This window comes from Anolis carolinensis, chromosome 3 (genome assembly GCF_035594765.1).
Source record: "Anolis carolinensis isolate JA03-04 chromosome 3, rAnoCar3.1.pri, whole genome shotgun sequence".
In the NCBI taxonomy this organism is placed as follows: Eukaryota; Metazoa; Chordata; class Lepidosauria; order Squamata; family Dactyloidae; genus Anolis; species Anolis carolinensis.
This window is the reverse complement of record NC_085843.1, coordinates 207,577,256-207,598,396: the sequence shown is the minus strand read 5'-3', so window position 1 is coordinate 207,598,396 and position 21,141 is coordinate 207,577,256. Positions and strand designations below refer to the sequence as shown.

The 21,141-nt window shown below is 42.9% G+C and overlaps 1 protein-coding gene across 2 annotated transcripts; it reads right to left on the bottom strand.

The window, feature by feature from the left end:
* Positions 1–546: 546 nt before the first annotated feature.
* Positions 547–19,599, bottom strand: LOC100564658 (cytochrome P450 26A1). 2 transcript variants are annotated; one of them, XM_062976158.1, is made up of 7 exons: positions 19,523–19,599; positions 18,840–19,064; positions 12,080–12,385; positions 10,288–10,437; positions 5,586–5,720; positions 3,640–3,792; positions 547–1,316 (listed from the first exon to the last, which is right to left on the bottom strand). In XM_062976158.1, exons 2-7 carry the CDS (start codon positions 19,044–19,046, stop codon positions 975–977), a joined length of 1,293 nt encoding a protein of 430 aa, XP_062832228.1. In that variant the 5' UTR covers positions 19,047–19,064; positions 19,523–19,599; the 3' UTR covers positions 547–974. The 2 variants fall into 2 exon arrangements, with proteins under 2 accessions (XP_062832228.1, XP_008113543.2); XM_008115336.3 differs by lacking the exon at positions 19,523–19,599 and adding an exon at positions 19,151–19,456.
* Between the last annotated feature and the right edge of the window lie 1,542 nt (positions 19,600–21,141).

The window sequence follows — 21,141 nt, the reverse complement described above, 5'->3', positions numbered from 1 at the left end:
TGGAAACCCTAGGTTGGTCACAAGGGAGCGTTTGCTTTTTAAGTTAGGGTCAAGAGTGGCAGACTTAGCAAAGCCATACTCCCATATATCTTGCAGCAGACCTGAAAAAATATGCTAAAATATCTTTGAGGGGGTTTCAGAAATATCTAAAATATCTCATTTTCTGCATGCACACATCCCATGCACACATGGTCCAAAATTCCAATAAGCTTTCAAGTGGGTGATTAAAATAAATAAAATAGACGATACTTTATTGACCAATCTTTCTTGAAGGGGTCAAAATTCCCCATCTCTGTCCAGTCAAGAAAGGCAATAAACCCACAGAAGAAGTTTTAGACTACAATTACTATCACCATTGCCAATGGTTAGGGAAGACCAAAGTTGTAATCCAAAACATCTGGAGGACATCAGCTTGTTTCTTTCTGGTCTAAAGAAAATAGAAAGTGGTTTTGCTGTTGTAACACCACCAGCACAAACCTACTTTGATCTATAGATAACAACAGTACTTCAGCACTTAATTATATTTTCCACAAACATAACCAACCATTAAACAATTTACACATCAGATTTATTTTTACATAAGCCATACCACTTTTTTTCACCATGTGTATTTAAATTCATTGTCTTCAGGTCTTTTCTTTTACTTGTCATCATGTGCTGGGATACAAGTGTGATCCACACAATTTTTAAATACTTTCAAAATAAAGAAACAAAGTTTGAGAATGCTCCTTAAATGGTAGGACACTTTATTTCTATAGAAATAAAATTATCCAACTACGAATCCCAAGGACCCATAATTATAGTGCTTACTTTAAAAAAACACACACACACCAAGGTTTATACATGAAACAGCTTTAAAATATTCTTAGAAAAAAACATATAAATATCTATCACACATTCATAAAGTTAAATATATATAATATTGGATTTAGGGCACTATAAAAAGCCACTGTGCATGATTTAAACTGAATTTGTTAGACCTGACCATTAAAACTTGTGAATTTTGTAGGGAGATTGTCCTCAGGATACACGGTAGGGCCTGTCTTCATTGTTGGGGGTCCATTTAGAAGTTGCCAGTCACAATTCCGGGCCAATTCAACAGTAAAGATTTTGAGAAGAAGTTTAGCAAACTCTTTTCCCACACAGCTTCTCAAGCCGCCTCCAAAGGGGATGAAACTAAATCGTGAGACATCCTCCGGGAAAGGAGACATGAAGCGATCGGGATTGAATTCATCTTTGTCGGTGAACAGCTCGGCAACTTCATGGGTGTCAGAAATACTGTAAATAACATTCCAGCCTTTAGGAATCTGGTATCCCTACAGGAAACAAGCAAAAGAGTAATAACAACACAAAAGAGGTAAATAGCTTCGCCTCATATATTGTTTGTTGTGTGCCTTCTATTCAACTTTTCTCAGCCCTATCATAGATTCTACTTGGTAAGATTTATTCAGAGGGTTTGCCATTGCCCTCTGCTTACGCTGAGAGAATATAATTCACCCAAAACCACACATTAGATCAGTGGTTCTCAACCTGTGGGTCCCCAGATGTTTAGGCCTTCAGCTCCCGGAAATCCTAATAGCTAGTAAATTGGCTGGGATTTCTTGGAGTTGTAGACCAAAACACCTGTGGACCCACAGATTGAGAACCTCTGCATTTGATGTATGTGTCTGAAGAGTGATTTGAACCCTTGTCTCCCAGAGTATTCATCCAACACTCAAACCACTACACCACACAGGCTCCAGCATAATGTCCTTAAGTCACGTCCCCAGCCATTTCCTAGACAACTAATATACTGCAAGTATAAATTTTTCCCAAGTGTGCCTGAGATGACAACAGTTGTTAGAATTGTTATAAGAATTATATATCCACAGATTGAAAAGGAATTAATCAGTGAGCCAGATGTTGCTAAGCTACATTATACCCATCATGGGTATCTTCAGTGATGATTGCTGGGATTTGGAATCTAACAACATCTGGAAGGGCCCAGGCTGGCTGGTGTACGATAACCCTACAAATGGAGAGACTTCCAGGAGCCCCAGGCATCAACAGCTCTGCTCAAGTCTTGCAAACTCACAGCTGTAGCTTGATTGACTAATTTCACCTGTAATTTTATTGATTGATTTATGCCCTTTGTACACACATTTTCTCGCCCCTAGTACGAGTGAAGCCTGTAATAAAATATTTCTGTGAAAAAATCCAGACACTGCCTGCAACCCATTCCCATCCTTTTTCATGCCCTCTGCAGCAAAATGGAATTATCACAGGACAGAGTGGGGACCTTCCCCTGTCTATCAGGGAGGGAGACTTCCTCTGTACTTCTATAAACCTGCTCACATATTCCTCTTTGTGTGCCTATGTGTGGACTAGCAAACAGAGAACAGAGGACCTCCTCACACTGAAGTCTAACCTGCGGGTGATAGCAGGGGGGTTTGCTATGGATCATAGAGAACTCAGTGAAGGGAACCCGGTACCCCACACCCTACATTGCCCAAATTGTCCCTTATCTCATCCCACAAGGGAAAGCATTGCCACCCAGCTTCCCTCCATTCTTTTCTATGGAACACGGGAAGCCTCCTGTGTTCTCGCTGGTGCCTCTTACAACAGTTTTACCTCACTTCAGGCACGGAGCCCCGCTTGAAGTAGATCTATGTTATGTGATGGGATCTGGTAGATTGCATGCCTGAAGCGAGGTGAAACTGTCACAGGATGGACAATTTTGCCCATGTGATGAGGTTTCAAGACTGCTACTGGTATATGTGATAAACAATAAAATGTCACTAGCATTATCATCCCAGTGGTGACTGTCCTACTGAGAGTCAGAGGGAGTTATACCTCTCATCCAGCCCCTTGATACATTATGGGAGATCAATAAAGGAACAGTGGCACCTGTCCTATGGTCTTACTCCAGGATATGTTGAGTCCCAAGCATGAGGGGAGCCCTTTAGAAGATGGGTGGAAAACCTTGGACCCCAGTTTCTATAAACATTTGTCAGCCTTGGCATGACCTCTAGAAGGAACCTATCTCCTTTGTGCATCTGGACAAAAAATGCATCTAAAGGCCGCCTGGGTATTCCCCACTCCCTCAGGTACCAAACAGCCACATGTTAAGGTTTGAATTTCACAAAAGAGGTACTAAATGCCTCCTTCCACAATAACCTTAAAATGGCATCTACAAGCATAACAGAAGGTTATATCTGAATATGGTACACAATTTGAGCCACAGTCCTTAGAGGTGGAACAAATGTGGTGTGTGTATGCACTTGTTGCACCCTTATGCAATTATGAGGTTTTCAGTTTATGATGGAAGTAGCCCAGCTGCAAAAATGTTCTCACAAAGGAGTAGTTCCTGTCTTGGTGAAGTTGCTGGGTGACAGAACATTATGGACTTGCTGGTGTTTAATATAGTTTCATTGTGGGAGAAATACTAAGAAAAGGGTTATTGTTAGCTGTAACACAAAGCAGGAAAAAAATAAATGTAAATCCTGTCAAATAATGTAATGTTCAATAGGTGCTATTTCTCCATGATCAAGACTGTACCAGTGAAACTGTACACTTGGAATGATCATATGAAAATATTATCTGGTATTTTCCTGGTTAAAGACACTACTTCTTTTCCAAAACTAGTTTTCTCCTGCTTACATTTAGTTCAAAGGTTTTGAGGGCCACTCTGAATCCTCCTGGAATAGGTGGGCTCAGGCGCAGAGTCTCTTTGACCACACAGCCGGTATATTTCAGTTGTTCCAATATCTCCATTTCCAAATGCTTCTCTTGACTTTGTTTGCTTAGCAATCCCTAGAAATACAACATAACATATCAATATAAAGAACTTGTAGCAATAAATTTAGGTGCCTGTGACCTCCCAGACCAAGTCTTCCAACATCTGTTGGGGGAAATTCTACTCTTCGTTTCCCTGCAAAGGGACAAGAATACTAGTGCCCACTTGATCTGCTTACCATTTCCTACTTTACAATGTACTTTCTTCCTGCCAATTGAGTTTCTACCGTCTTTGTGAGTGCTCTCAAACTGCAACAGGTTCAATGTATACATTTCCACCCATACAGCTTGGCATCCTCGAAGATGCCCAAGAGGCTCATCACCTCTGTGTGATTTGGAGAAGAAAACACACACACACACACACACACACACACACACACACACACACACCAGGAAGCATATCACTTGTGTTAAATCAGTGGTCTTAAGATGTGGGTCCACAGATGTTTTGGCCTACAACTCCTAGAAATCCCAGCCAGTTTACCAGCTGTTAGGATTTCTGGGAGTTGAAGGCCAAAACATCTGAGGACCCACAGGCTGAGAACCTCTGTGTTAGGGAAATTTCCATATTACTGTTGATTAGATTGAGAGAGAGAACTTTGATTGAATCCATGCACTCTGGGAGAGCGTACAAAATGAATAAAATATTCAAACTAGAGAATGCATACTGTTTTCAAGTCAGTTTCATAGACACTGAAATAAAAATCACACAAGCGTAACTACGGGTATTCCTTTTAGAGAAGAATCCTTCTTCTGGAATGGTATTACATTAAACACAAAAATACTAACTGTTTCATTGCCCCTTTTTCTAAAAAGCAAACGAACGTATTTCAAATCTGTTACTTTGATTCTCATAGATTTTAGATCCGCTTTTTTTCACGTCAGGAGCAACTTGAGAAACTGCAAGTCATTTCTGGTGTGAGAGAATTATCTGCCTGTAAGGACATTGCCCAAGAGGATGTTTTTATCATCCTGTGGGAGGCTTCTCTTATGTCCCCACATGAGGAGCAAGAAATGACAGATGGGAGCTCACCCTGCTCCCAATTCAAACCGCCGACCATTGCGCCACCAGAGGCTCCTTTAGACCCGCTAAATATTAGGGACTAAATCCAGTTCTTAGTCCTAAAGCAGGCATGCCCATTCAATCAACAGAACTCAGATAGGTCTGAGATGATCAAATTCTGTTTATTCAATGAGTTTACTTCAGTTGGGACAAATGCTTAGGACCTTGTCATATGGGGCCAGAGCTTCCCCCCGCACTGTCCCTGGCTTCTAATGAAAACATGGGTAGTCACTTGTGTTCTCAAGGAGTCCACCAGAGCCCATCACATGATGCAGGGCTACTTCTGACAGGGCTTTGTCCTGGCTCCATCCTGGAAGTGTCTAGGACAGAGCCCTGAGAACATGAGTGGCTACCCATGTCCTCATTAGTTAAGCCAGGGACAGCGCAGGGGGAAGCCGTGCAGTAATGGCTTCTCATGTGTGATGGGGAAAGAGATGTGGAGTGCTTGAGGATGGTTTTCTCCACTGCCTGATGGATTTGCCCTGCTGTCCCACAGATTCCCCCGCTGCCCCCAGGCTTAAGTATTTCAATGTGATGAGGTCCCTTGTCTAAGACCTATAAGTCTATACTCCTATAGTGGAGGACCCCAATCACCAAAGTTGAAAAGAAGTTTAAGATGCCTTTCAGCTCTAGGCAGATAAGCATCCCCAGTGGAGACTTCCCCCAACAGTATTTGATCATCCTTCTGCCTACTTATTGATAGCATTTTAAATATGCTCTGCTCATGGTGTTCTGAGAGATGGCTTACCTTCTCTTGCAATTCCTTTCTCACTTTTTGTAATACTTCATGATGAAGTCCTAGAAAGATAATCAAGGATGTTGCAGCACTGGCTGTGGTCTCATGCCCACCAAAAAGCAGCTCTGTTGCAGATTCTTTCAGCTCCTTTAGAGGAAGGGAGAAAAGGGGAAAACAGTTTCAGACTGCATATATCCTACCTTCTCTTCAATAGCATTAATGGCTCTCCTCCGTATTTTTATCTTCACAGTAACATTGCAGAATAGGTTAGGCTAAGAAAGAGTAATTGACCCAGTCACCCATAGAGCTTCATGGCCATGTGAGTAGTCCAACACGTCTCACAGCTCCAGGTTACAGTCCAGTCCCACACTCACTTCCATTAATAATAATACACCAACAACAACAACAACAACAACAACAACAACAACTTTATTTGTACCCCGCCACCTCTCCCCGAAGGGACTTGGGGCAGCTTACAACAATCAGAGATACAGACAATAATATAAATAATAAAGAATAAACAATTACCTTTCATGCAATTAAAATGACACAATAGTATAAACATTAATAAATAACAGTTTAAAAGCTATTTCCATTGTACCGTGATTTTTCATAACCACAAGGAGAAATCAAACTCCAAATTTTATTCCTGCACAAATATTATGGACTGCACCAATCAATCAGGTGGAAATAATTGATTCTTAAAATACAATTAGACTGCAACTTCCAGTAAATCTTAGGCAGCACAGATAGTTGTAAGGAATACTGAGAGACACAGGTCAATATGATCTGGAGGGCCACATTAACTTTGCATGTAAGTGCCTATCCTAATGCTTTCTCTTGCAGAACAATTTTCCTCTCTTCTGTCCAGTCCTCTGACAGTCTGCAGTGCCTGTTATCCAAAGGAAAGAAGGAGCCACACCTCCAGTGTTCACAATATGGCTGCTCTATTCTGGAAAAAGTCTAAATGTAATTTGGCCTATATATAGTTCAATACAGAAATATCCAGTGTTAGATCTTGGAACTTTCTGCAGTTAGATTTCACTTTGCCCCTGATGAAATCAATTGAGAGTGTGTGAGAGAGATTGCTGAAATGTATTGGGAATTTCTTCAGATTAATACTATTGAGCACTTTGGAGACTTGTCTCTTTTTCCTGTCCATTGAGTGCTCTCCAGTTTGTTTCTTCTGCAATGTCTGTTGCCCTCCAAGTCTTTCTACAGCCTTCTGTTTCAGGACAGACCGAGATAAAATACAGAAACATATTCTCTTTGCTGTAGTCCCTCCTGTTAAATTGCCACTTATTTCCTGCACTGTCTTCACATGTCAATACATGCACTGTTAATTGAAGAAAGAGTGGGAGAAACCAGACATGTGCAACTAGGATTTGGTGTCACTCAGTGCACCAACTCATGCTATCACCCCATGGATCTCTTCTCTCACTCAAACAATACAAAATCAACCAAAAATTTTAAAATAAAACAATATAAAAAACAACAACACCAGTGCATGCAGACAAACCATGACTCTAAGCATCACTGCAATTGGGAAATAATGACAGCTCTGATGGGGGCTCACGTGCATTGCAAGATTCAAAAAGGAAATGAGAACAGTTTTAGTCTTGCAGATATGTAAGCTGGGTTTTGGAAAAAAATGAGTCCCCTTGGGTGAGAAGGGTGGGGTAGAAATGTTGTAAATAAATAAATGTAAATAAACATATCTAATCCCAATATATTTTTATTTTTAAAAAATCTGCTAGAACACCGAAAGGACATTTTTTGGCAGTCATTTTGGTGTCACTCCCTTCTGATGGTGTCTCTTGAGGTGGTTTGCACTTTTGCACCAGTAGCCCATTAGAAAAGACACTGGTATAGGCCTCTTCAGCATCCCAAGGCCAACACCTCCTGGTCCTGAAAATTGGTCACTGTTTTAGAGTATAGGAGCTATACAACAGACTAGACAGATTATCCTAAGGCCTATGTCTGGCAACTAATATGTTTCAATTTATGTCTTACAGCTTGCAAAACCCATGGTAAATTCAATGTTGATAATTTATGTATACTCGTGCATGAGTTCCACTAACATCTTAGTACCCCTCACTTAATGTCTCAAATGTCTACCTCCAAAATTCACTATCTTGTGGAATCAATCCCCTCTTGGCCATGGATACCCATTGGATGACTTACATTTTCTCAGGCTGAAGGGCAAACCCTTCTTGCCCAGAAGACCCATGACTTGGCCTTAGGCTTGCCATACCTTGGAAACTACTTGAAGACGCACTATAACAGTAACACTATGTAACATGATTTTTGTTTCTGGGTTATAAATGTCATTTCCTAATTAGTTCTCTCATGAAAATATGAAAAAGGTTTATTAAACTACAAAAACTTTGTCTTTGTGGGACATCCTGCAGCACATGTTGCTATAGTTTTTCAATGAATATCTATAGTCTTACCTATTCAACATAGCTTGTGACAAAAATGAAGTTTCTGGAGATTAACAACTACTTTCAAAGTAGGTACTGCACAATTAAACAGAAAATAACACTTTCAGACTAGGAACAGAATATTTGTTATATTTTGTAATATTTTAGTGTAATATTTACTGAGAAATTGGTGAGGATCAGTAGTGTGCAATACATGTGAGAGAGATACAGGGTAGCAGGCATAAAATAAAGGGACGGGTTTTAGGTATCAGTTTCTAAAGGCATTTTTCTGCCTATGAGCAAGAGAAAAGAATGAACACGCTTAACAGATGTTTCCAACCAGAATCCCCATAAGTTGGTCCATAACCACCATCAACTCCAACATTGGCAGGAAGAGAGAATGAAGTTCACATTTGGCAAAGTTGAAGTGAAAGGAGTGATTTAGGAGTATGGGTGATCTGTAGATTGAACCAATTCAGTGGGAACTTCCACACAGCCATATAACCCAGAAAATCAAGGCAGAAAATTGAGGTCTCATGAGGTCCTCCCATTACTTTTCTGAATTTGACAAATCTCCAATAACCTCTGAAGCCAAACCCTTGAATATCTTAAAAAACAGCAAAAAATACTGCTCATCAAACTCTTAAAGCTACCCAAACAGCCAAGAAATACTCTCTGGGCAAATTTTGCCAAGAAATCTCCCTGGTAGGTTCACCCTAGGGTTGCTGTAGGTCAAACATGACTTGTAGACACACAACAACAAGCTACCAAAGCAAATGTCTGGGGAGTGTTCTAGAAAAAGAGTTATCTCCAACCTGACTTGCTAGTAGGCACACATAAGATTACCTGCTTAGACCAGAATGCTATTATTAGTCTCAACTAGAGCAAACCTGACAAATCAAAAGGATTTGACCACCCATTGAGTTGCCATTCCAATTGTGTCCACTCCAGCTGGGATTAAACAATAGGATGCAGGTTTAAGAATATAATGAACACCAGCTTGCATTCAAAGAAGGAAATGTAAGGGGGGGGGGGAGAGAGAGAGAGAGAAGTTGGTGAATGAAATGCCTTAGCCCATTGCAACTCCTTGAAAATCCATTCCTAGCTCTTAATCACAGGTGGTCCCCACTCGATAATAGCCTCCCTCCTGAGCAAACTAGATTTTATTAAAATGCAGAAAAGTCCCACTTCAAAACACAGCTGCTTCTAAGGATTCTGGAGAAATAATGTTTTTGAAAGTCAGTGACAAGGGAAAACAGAAGGGAACTGTTACAATAAGGGTGTTGTGATTTGGAAGCAAATTTGGTTTCATTAGGGAAAGAGGACTGCCAAGTTTTAAAAAGATTATAGTAAGGAGAAAGGACCTAAATACCTTGAATGCACTAGAGCCCATCTGATCTTGAATGTTAAGCAGGGCCACCACTGGTTAGTAACTTGGATGGGAGAGCACCAACAACTACTAAGGCCATTTCTACACTGACATAAAAATCCAGATTACCTGCTTTGAACTGGATTATATGGAAGTGTAGAAGGGGCCTACAATGAGGCTGCATTTAGACTGCCAGAAGATGCAGTTTCAGGATGTAGTGAACTGGATTATATAATAATAATGGCAATGTAGATTCATATAACCCAGTTCTAAGAAGATAATATGAATAATATGCTTGCACACCAGCATTCCATTCCATTCCATTCCAAGGCATTTAAAGGAGGCAAGCAAGTTCTTAAAGCTGTCTCTCACTCTAGAGGAGGCACTCAGCTGCAAGCAGGTGCATGCGCACACCAGCAGCCACACACTTGTCCAAGGTATTTTAAGGAGGCTTGCCAAGTTCCCACTTCCAGGTAAGGAAGAGTAATGACCTCTTGGAAGAGGAGAGGTAACTCATAGTAGTTAAACTGTGATGAAAAAAGCAGGTGAGGAGCCGGGATTGGCTCCCACTTGTTTTCATGTCAAGCTGACTTTTATAGGAAAAGGGGTCCCGTAGGAATGAAAGTAATGAAAGAACGGATGGAAACGATTTCTGTGCACAACTCTAATTACCTCTCTTCTCCCCAAATCCTGCATTCCCTAAGGAGGATTTTTCCCCATTAAAAGAATGCAGTACCTCAAAAGAGTGTGGGAAGCTGGGGCAATGCAAGCATTCCTGTTAAATTTAGAATCAAGGAACAGGAGGTATGCCTGGAAGAAACCGTTGTTGGCCTGAGTCTTCAAACAGTTTCTGACTTATGGTGACCCTATCATGGATCCCAGACCCCCACTTAATGCAGGTGTGGGAAGTCCCCTTTCTCACCTGCATGCTGAGCTGCTCCCCGTCACCCTGCGTGTGCTCCATCAGTAGCTGCAGCACATCCTTGTAGCCATCAGTAGGCTCCTTCCCGGCCAGTTTCGCCCTGATGTTCTCCTCGATTTTGGCATGGATGATGCCCCGTGCTCTCAAGCCCTACAAACAGAGTGGACTCAGGAGGAGGAGGAGTGTGCACTCCCTCCCTTACCCGGGCCCCATCTACACTGATCATTTAATACAGTTTCAAACCAATACATGCAGTCCCCAAGTAATAAACCAGATAAGTTCTGTAGGTTTGTCCCTGTGATCACTGGATTTTGAAAAAATGGCTTGTTGTGGAAACAAGGATTGGAGATAAAGCTTGAGTGGAGACTCCTTTTCCCCTGATATCTCTTCCAAGAGTGACTTTCCATTCCAAGGGGCAGATTTCTCTCACTTCCTGTTGTCCCACCCTCATTCTTAACTACCCTGTTTACCCGAAAATAAGACATCCCCTGAAAATAAGTCCTAGTAGAGATTTTGCTGAGTTACTAAATATAAGGCCTCCCCCGAAAGTAAGACCTATCTAAGTTTTAGTTTGGAAGCATGCCCGGCGCCTGCCAAACAGAACACCAGAACATGCAGGATTGGTAAATGTACATACCAGTTGTACATGGAAATAATGGTAGTACAGTAGAGTCTCACTTATCCAACACTCGCTTATCCAACATTCTGGATTATCCAACGCATTTTTGTAGTCAATGTTTTCAAAACATCGTGATATTTTGGTGCTAAATTCGTAAATACAGTAATTACTACATAGCATTACTGCGTATTGAACTACTTTTTCTGTCAAATTTGTTTTATACCATGATGTTTTGATGCTTAATTTGTAAAATCATAACCTAATTTGATGTGTAGTAGGCTTTTCCTTAATCCCTCCTTATTATCCAACATATTCGCTTATCCAACATTCTGCCAGCCCGTTTATGTTGGATAAGTGAGACTCTACTGTAACAAGAAATTCTTGATAGGATTCACAGTTTATCTGGTTATGTTGGTTTGTAATGACAACTACTGTACAGTATATAAGAAATGTTCTTTTTTTGTTCAACAATAAATGTGAATTTTTCTTCATGGAAAAATAAGACATCCCCTGAAAATAAGACCTAGCACATCTTTGGGGACAATATAAGGCACTATCTTATTTTGGGGGAAACACGGTATGGGTCATTTGTAAGTCAGAGACTGCCTATTCTGAAGGCTGTGAAGATGATTCAATAGGAAATCCTGGAACCAGTTTGTGGTCCAGATGGGAATGACACAAACCACTGATGTGCATGAAGGGCTTTCTTTTGCTCTCTTAGATAGGAAAAGAGTGAAAATTGGCAGCCGCAGTTTGAAGCAAAGTTCAAACTTCATGAAATGGTCAGTGTAGATGGTCCCCATTCTCAGCCATACAGTATTCTTAGAGAGGTGGCCAATGCAACCACTCCGGCCCTCCCCATTTTGGAGAGGGTGTCTGACGCCATCTAAGCTGAGCATTTAATGCAGTTCTTCAAACTGCAGCAGCCGGACAACAAATTCCCACAAAAGTGCAAAAGAAGGCCCTTCATGTGCATCAGTGCTCTGCAGTTTGCGTCATCCCAACTCAGGCTTCCAAATTGGTTCCAGGATTTCATTTGCAATTATCTGCAGTACGGCATGTGGAAGGAGCATGTACGGCATGTGGAGGGGTGATCAATGCCAGCCTCTGGGCTCATTCCAATTTGGGAAGGGAATGAAGACTTTGTGTGTGGGGGGAGGGTGTCTTCCTTACCTTGTAGAGGCCACAGAAGGGCACATCGAGGGGAAGGGAGAAGAGGTTGCGGATCATCTCCTCGAAGGCCTCCACCAGACACTGCTCACTCTGGGCGTGGGCTTGGCTGGGACGAAAGCCCAGCAGGATGCGCATGGAGATGCGGAACATGAGGCGCTTCACCTCCGGATAGACCAGCAGGCAGCCTCCAGTGCCGTTGGGGCCCCCGGGGGCCAGCAGCCACTGCTGGAGGCAAGCGCTGACCTCCTCCTGGATGGGTGGGATGTAGTGCTCCAGCGCCTCCCGGGAGAAAGCCCGCATGATCACCTAGAGAGTGGCAGAGAGGTTGGCCGATGTTTGGGCTGGATCTACACAGCCAAATAATACAGTTTGGACATAGACTCAATCTACACTGCTCTATTTCTCAAGATTTGATTCCAGATTATCTACTTTGAACTGGATTGTGTGGGTCTACACTGCCAGATAATTTGGGAATGAATGAATGAATGAATGAATGAATGAATGAATCTTTATTAATAGCCAGCCCTATCTCCCAGAAGGGATTCAGGGCAGCTCAAAACAGAATATACAATGGCAAACATTCAATGCCCGACAGCAATACGTAAACAAATTAATAAACAAATCAAGAACAACTCAGTAAATTATATACCAACATAAATGAACAAGGCATAAAATGAGTCCACATCTGTTATCTGGTTAAGCAGATAACACTTAGGGCCCTTCCAGATGGACCCTATATCCCAAGAACTCTTCCCAGGTCTTCTGCTTTAAACTGGATTATATGAGTCCGCACCGCCAGATAATCAGAGATAAACAGAAAATCTGGGATCAGATCCTGAGATATAGCGCCTGTCTGGAAGGGCCCTATGTGACCCCTTCTACACTGTCCTTATATCCCAGGATCTGATCTAAGGTGATCTACTTTGAACTGGATTATATGAGTCTCCACTACCATATAATCTGGGATAAGAAAATCTGGGATCAAGTACGAATGTGACATTTATAACCCAGGAACAAAAATTCAGCCATATAACCCAGAATATCAAGACATATAATCCACAACATCTGCTTTGAACTGGGTTATCTGAGTCCACACTGTCATATAATCCAGTTCAATGTGAATTTTATACAACTGTGTGGAAGGGGCCAAGGACAGTGTAGAATGGACCTATAACACGATTTTTGTACCTGGGTTATAAATGTCATTTCCTACTTACTTTCACAGTAAGCACCACACAATTGAACAGGAATAATACTTTCAAAGCAGGAACAGAACATTTTTCAAATATTGTTACATAGAGCAGTCTGGGATCAGATCCTGGGATACAGGGCAGTGTAAGCTTGCAGGCAGAAAGCCTGACCCTACCATTGCCTTGGATTGCCAAGTACTATAGAATGAATGTAGTTTGGCATCAATCTTTCTTTATTACTTACTAACTTGGGTACCCAGTGTTGCCCGAGTTATTTGAAAAGGTCAAATTTTAATTGTACAAAATGCATAAGGTTGTGGATTAACTATAACTGACAACATGCCAGGTTTTATTTATTTATTTCCCATACTTGTATCTCGCCCTTCTCACCCTGAAGGGGACTCAGGGCAGCCTTGCAACCAGCAGCAATTTGGTGCCCACCATACAAATTCCAAAAATAACAATTACAATTAAAACTAAACACTAAAATATTCATTATTAAAACAGCAATTAAAATCTACTAAATACTTCTTAGGATTCTAAAGAAGTGCAGAAATTGATACTAAGGAGAGAGATCCATAACTCAGGCCTCTGTGCCCTCAACCAATCCTTTTCAACCAAGCTTTTTTAAAAACGAATGTAGTCTGCAACTGTGTTGTAAATGTATACCTTGTACCTACTAAAAAGAATATTGTTTCAGGAAATGTCTCCTATTTTAACCCCAAGAAACTCTATCAATAAAGTTTGTTATGTTGGGCAAGTTTGCTCTAGATGCATCATCCATAATGTTCAGTGTGCTCTCTGGCTGCAGGGTAAACTACAACTCCCACTATGGTGAATCCGTCCCCTCAAACCCTTCCAGTAGGTTGAGTTAGTCATGGGAGTTTTGTGTGCCAAGTTTGGTCCAGGTCCATCATCGATGGAGGTTACAGTTTCCCTGGTTGTGGGTGAACTACAACTCCCAGAAAGGAAGGTCAGTTCCCCACAAACCCCTCCAGTAATCAAATTTCAGCATATCAGGTATGTGTGCTAAGTCCAGATCCACTGGTGTTTGGGTTCACAGTGCTCTCTGGATGTAGGTGAACTACAACTCCCATAAATCATGGTGAATTTTCTCCAACCCTCTCTAGTATGTTCAGTTGCTGATCAATTTCTCTGTTTGCTGTGTGCCATAGAAAGGAATAGGAAAGGGTTATGGGAAAGGCGGTGGGCAGGGTCATGCAAATTCCACACCAATGGAGAGAGTCAGAAACACTGGAATGTCTGTGGTGGAGGAAACATATAAATCTATAAGATGAAATTGTCCCTGTATTCACTTGGGTGGTGGGCCATATGGTGTTTGTGGAGGACATTGGCAGGGCTCTTGTACATGTTTAGGAGGGAGGGCAATTGGTGTCTTCTGAGTAGTGGGAGCTATAGCTATTTGTGAAAGTGGGAGCTTGTCCATGTAAGTGGACACCCCAGCCACATAGACACATACATATTTTCCATTTTATTATGTGTATAGATTACAGTCATAGATCAGAATAAGGAGAGCTGGGTACAGGGCCTTTCCACACAGCCATATAATCCAGAATATCAAGGCAGAAAAATCCCACAATATCTGCTTTGAACAGGGTTATCTGAATCCACACTATATAGTCCAGTTCAAAGCAGAAAATATGGGATTTTGTTCAGATGTATGAAAGGGGCCCCAGTCTGATAAAAGTGTAATACAGTAGAGTCTCGCTTATCCAACGTTCTGGATTATCCAACGCAGTCTGCCTCCTGCCCAGATCCACAGCTGTTACTCTAGGCATCAAGGATTTAACTTTTTATGGATTTAACTTCCGACAGTGTTGTTACTGAAAGTTTATTTTATGCAATCCTATCTTTATTTGTAGTCCATGTTTTAGTAATCAATGTTTTCAATACATTGCGATGTTTTGGTGCTAAATTAATAAACACAGTAATTACTACATAAGGTTAACGGGTATTGAACTGCTTTTTCAGTCAATTTGTAATAAAATATTATGTTTAATTTGTAAAATCATACTGTAATTTGATGTTTAATAGGCTTTTCCTTAATCCCTCATTATCCAACACTATGTTGGATAAGCGAGACTCTACTATACATTAAAACCAAGGCTGAAAGCTAAAATACAAAGGTATATTAAAAAGATTATTTTTTAAAAGAAAAGAAGTTGGATATCACAATGCAATGGAATCCTAGGAGCTGTAGTTTGACAAAGTCTTCTTTGCCAAAGAGCGCTGGTACGATTCTATATCGAGTTAAATTGGTATCAGAGCCCCCTTGGTGCCAGGGGTTAAACTCTTGTGCCGCTGATCTACAGAGAGAAACCCTCACTTGGCTAACCTACAGAGAGAAGCCTCCCATAAGGGTTGTAAAACATCAAACATCCGGAGGTCCTTGCAGACTGCCAATTCTCTCACACCAGAAGTGACCTGCAGTTTCTCAAGTCACTCCTGACTCAATTTGCACCTTTCAAAAACACTAACTTTCACTGAATTCAAGGAAACTTGGCTCCCAAAGGAATCCTTCTGGGAATCCAAATACAAAGGGCCTTCCACACAGCCCTATATCCCAGAAGATCAAGGAAGAAAATCCCACAAAATCTGCTTTGAACTGGGTTATCTGAGACCACTTCCACACAGCTGAAAAAAAAAATCCTATATTTTCTGCTTTGAACTGGAATACCTGGCAGTGTGGACTCAGTTCAAAGCAGCTATTGTAGGATTTTCTGCCTTGATATTCTGGGTTATATGGCTGTGTGGAAGGGCCCAAAGACAAACATTGGGAGTGAACTCAAGGCCAGGGAGAAAAAGCAAAGAAGAGTGGGTTGTATGTTTTCCGGGCTGTATGGCCATGTTCCAGAAGTACTCTCTCCTGACGTTTTGCCCACATCCGCAGAGGTTGTGAGGTATGTGGGAGTGGAAGAGTGGGAGGCTTTGAATAAGCTGGGGAAAAGACATTGTCTCTTCTAAAGAGGGGGCTAACAGGTAGATGGGGATCTCTGGGTTGTTGTGTGTTTTCCGGACTGTATGGCTATGTTCCAGAACTTATTCTCTCCTGACGTTTCGCCCACATCTATGGCAGGCATCCTCGGATGTTGATAGATGGGGAACTATGGGAGGGATTCCAACGGGTCTGGAACTCAACCTTTAGGTCAGCAGTCCAGCCGGCACAAGGGTTTAACCCGTTGCGCCACCTCAGCTCCAATCAATCGTGACTTGTGATTAAATGACAAGGATTTCTATCCGCATGGGCTGGGAATTTTGCGTGGGTTGTTTCGGGGAGCAACGTGAGCGCTTTCCCCTTTAAATGCATTTCTTGTGTTGTGAGTTGGAAGGAAGGGGGAGGTTCCTAGTAAACAAGAAAAACCCGCGATCACGGTGGATTTCCAAAACTCCCGCGGTCTCTAAATCTCTCGCAGGGAGGAGAAAAGGGAGGGGGCTCGTCCACCCGCGGTTTCCTCGAAAGGAGAGGACTTTTTATAGCCCTCCGGCTGGCTCCCATTCCTCCTCCGAAGGCGCCACTCCGCTTTATGGGAGGCGGTTGGTTGGGAGCGTTACCACGCCTTGGATTTCAACCCCCCCCCCCCCCCCCCCCGTCGTTGAATGCTTTTCCAAAGCGGTATGGAAGAAGAGTTAAGATAGGAAACCCTGGAAACAGTTGTAAGCCCGTATGGCGATGACAGGAATCGCAGAGCATTGGTGCGCATTTAGGGTTTTCTTTACCGCGATTTTGCGGGGAGTTTGAAGCTGGACAGAACAGAAAAAAAGCTTCTGGAAAGCATTCCCCGACAGCTCTCAAGCCTGGAAAGCGCTCAAGGAGAGGCTTCATTTGCAAATCATGCAGTCAGACCCTACACTGAGGATAGAATGCAGTTGGAAGTGCATTGAGAGGCATACAATACAGTTAACAACCTCATCACATTGAGAGGGAAATGCATGGATGATGGTTTTGGGATGGGAAACTTTTAATGGTTCCCATCCCACCTGTTGTTTTTTTTTCAGTTGTAAACATGGGAATAAAGTGTGCAAGAGGCAGGAGGTCTGAGAGGCTGAAGGGTCCCTACCAGGGGGAAATTTCTCAATGCAGGGCCATGCATGACTGTCAAATGTAGTTTAACTCATGGGATGAGTTCAGTGCCTCTCCATGCTTGAAAAGAGCCTGAAGTGTGCTACAACTGGGAAATTTCTCAATGCGATAGGCTGGTTAGACTCTACTGATGCATGGTAGACGCTACACTGCTGAGATAATGCAGTTCAAAGTGTATTGCATGGCAGTGTAAAGACATATAATGCAGTTAAGTCTCTACAGTGATGATATAATGCAGTTCAAAATTAATTGCATGGCAGTGGAGAGAAATAGTGCAGTGAGACTCCACTCCCAGGAGAGAATGCAGTTGGAATTGTATTGCATAGCAGTGTAGATGCATATAAAGCAGTTAGATGCTACACTGGGGATATAATGCAGTTCAAAGTGCATTGCATGGCAGTGTAGAGACATAATGCAGTCAAGACTACACTGATGTTCAAAACTGCATTGCAGTGGAGAAAGAAAATGCAGTTAAGTCTCTACACTGATGATATAATGCAGTTCAAAGTTAATTGCATGGCAGAGGAGAAAGATAATGCAGTGAAACTACACTGAGGACACAATGCAGTTGGAAAAGTATTGCATGGCAGTGTAGAGACAGATAATGAAGTTAAGAAGACTCTACACTGATGATATAGATGTGCCCTTGCATTCCAATGTAAAGACATAGGTATGTAGTTAGATTTACACTGACGATATAATGCAGCTCAAAGTTAACTGGAGAGAGATGATGCAATGAGACACTACACTGATGATATAATGCAATTGGAAGTGCATTGCATGGCAGTGTAGACAGATAATGGCAGTTCAGAGACTTTGCACTAAGAATATAGATGTGCATTGCATTGCAATGTAGAGACATATAATGTAGTTACATTCTACACTGCCGATATAATGCAGTTGGAAGTGCATTGCATGGCAGTGTAGAGACATATAACGTAGTTAGATTCTACAATCGTATAATGTAGATTCTACACTGCCGATATAATGCAGTTGGAAGTGCATTGCATGGCAGTGTAGAGGCAGATAATACAATTCAGACTCTACCCTGATGATATAATGCAGTTGGAAGTGCATTGCATGGCAGTGTAGAGGCAGATAATGCAGTTAAGACTTTACCCCGACGAGATAATGCAGTTGGAAGTGTATTGTATTGCATGGCAGTACAGAGACAGATAAAGGAACTGAGAATCTACACCGACGACATAAAGCAGTTGGGAGTGCATTGCATGGCAGTTCAGAGAGATAATGCAGTAAGACTCTACACTGAGGAGATAATGTAGTTGGAAGCGCATTGCAAGGCAGTTAAGAGACTCTACAGTGATGATTATGAGCGTATTGCATGGAAGTGAGTCTCGGGCAGGAAGGGCGACCCTCTCCCTCCATGAAGGGCCCCGATCCGGGCCAGGAGAGAGCGTTCCTCCCCCCGGTCCCCGCGTCCCCTCCCTGGCCCCGGGGCCCGTCTTGCCTTCTTGCGGTGCTTGTGCTGGGCGTCGTGGAGGTTGGAGAGGCAGCCTGCGCCCAGGATGGTGCGGACCGAGGCGGGCCACTGGACGGCCACCAGCCGGTGCTCGCCCAGCAGGATGTGGCGCACGTTCTCCACGCCCATCACGCGCACCGTGGGCTTGCCGAAGAGGTGCGTCTTGTACACGAAGCCGTACTTGCGCCGCTTCATCTGCAGGAACTTGCGCCGCTGCGAAAGACAAGAGGGGGGTCAAGAAAGGGCTGGGAGAGGCGCCACTCTCCTCCGCTGCCTCCTTGACTTGCGCGGCGCGTTACCTGCAGGACCAACTGGAGCGTCTCGCCGAAGAAAGGCAGGCCCATGGTGCCCGGGGGCAGGGGCAGGGGGCAGCCCGGGTCGCGGCCCCGCAGGCAGTACAAGCCCCAGAGCTTGACCGAGAGCAGGAAGAGCAGCAGCGGCAGGAGCACGAAGCTGCCCAAGGCGCTGGTCAGCAAGGAGGAGAAGAAGCCCATGCCGGAGAGGAGAGCAGAGAAGGAGGCTCTGGCTTTCTTCTGCCCCTCGGACTCGTCGCCACCTGCTTTCCCTTTCTCGCGGGGGCTCCTTTTATGCCCCTGGCTTCGACGCTCCCCTCCCCATCCCCTTCCCACCCCCTCCCGCCCTCCCTCCCCTCAGGTCGCTGCCCACTTTACCTTGGTCCGAAACAATTAGTTCACCCAAAGTTCAGCCTTAATTGCCGCGGGTGGCCTGGCCCCAAGAAGCCCCGCCCCCTCCTCCCCTCCTCCCCAGGTTGCCCCCTCCTGGCCCCGCCCCTCCCCTCCCAGCCCAAACAAACAGCCGAGTGGATGACATTCCCATTTGGATCCCCGAAGCAAAGGGCGCCGCTCTGGAAAAGCCCCGACGCCCTTCCCAGAGGAAAGGAAAAAGCTGCGCTCCTTGGAAGGCAGGCTGGGGCCCTTTCCACACAGCTGTATAACATCCACATTGAACTGACTTATCTGGAAGTGTGGACTCAGATAAGCCAGTTCAAAGCAGATAGTGTTGATTATCTGACTTGAAATTCTGGGTTATATGGCTGTGGGTCTACGCTGCCATATTCATACAGCTAGATGACACTAATATGATGTGGTTTCAGGATATAGCTTGGAGCGCCTAATTGCATTATCTGTCTATTATTATTATTAGTAAAGGTAAAGGTTTTCCCCTGACATGAAGTCTAGTCCTGTCGGACTCTGGGGGTTGGTGCTCATCTCATTTTCTAAGAAGGAGCCGGTGTTGTCCATAGACACCTCTAAGGTCATGTGGCCGGCATGACCTCTATGTAGCGTCATTATTATTATTATTATTATTATTATTATTATTATTATTATTATTAATACCCTACCTCTCTCCCCATTATTATTATTATTTATACCCCATCTCTCTCCCCATTATTATTATTTATACCCCACCTCTCTCCCCATTATTATTATTTATACCCCACCTCTCTCCCCATTATTATTATTTATACCCCACCTCTCTCCCCATTATTATTATTATTTATACCCCACCTCTCTCCCCATTATTATTATTTATACCCCCACCTCTCTCCCCATTATTATTATTATTTATACCCCACCTCTCTCCCCATTATTATTATTATTTATACCCCACCTCTCTCCCCATTATTATTATTATTTATACCCCACCTCTCTCCCCATTATTATTATTATTTATACCCCACCTCTCTCCCCATTATTATTATTATTTATACCCCACCTCTCTCCCCATTATTATTATTTATACCCCCACCTCTCTCCCCATTATTATTATTTATACCCCCACCTCTCTCCCCATTATTATTTATACCCCACCTCTCTCCCCATTATTATTATTTATACCCCACCTCTCTCCCCATTATTATTATTATTTATACCCCACCTCTCTCCCCACAGCCATACAACTGGGGCCCCTTCCACACAGCTGAATAAAATCTCACATTTTCTCCTTTATTTATTTTATTTTATTTTATTTTATTTATATCCCACCTCCATCTCCTCCGGAAGGGGATTGGGGCGGCTCACAGAAATATCAAATAAAAACAATAACAGTATACAGTACATCAATGGTATACAACAGTATACAGTACATCTCCTTTGAACTGGGTTACATGGCAGTGTGGACTCAGCTATCCCAGTTCAAAGTAGATATTGTGGGATTTTCCACCTTGATATTTTGGGATATAGGGCTGTGTGGAAAGGCCTTAAATTATATGGCTATGTGGAAGGGTCCTCAGTTAGCATTGCAGAATGGCAACACTATTGTTGAAGAA

What these genes read in the sequence shown, in the direction of transcription:
- LOC100564658 (XM_008115336.3), bottom strand. Translation starts at nt 19,345, where the DNA reads ATGGGCTTCTTCTCCTCCTTGCTGACCAGCGCCTTGGGCAGCTTCGTG. An exon ending in CCTTCTGTGGCCTCTACAAG is followed by an intron (nt 10,438 to 12,079) that starts GTAAGGAAGACA and finishes CTCTGTTTGTAG; the next exon opens with GGCTTGAGAGCACGGGGCAT. An exon ending in GAAAGGAATTGCAAGAGAAG is followed by an intron (nt 3,793 to 5,585) that starts GTAAGCCATCTC and finishes TTGTATTTCTAG; the next exon opens with GGATTGCTAAGCAAACAAAG.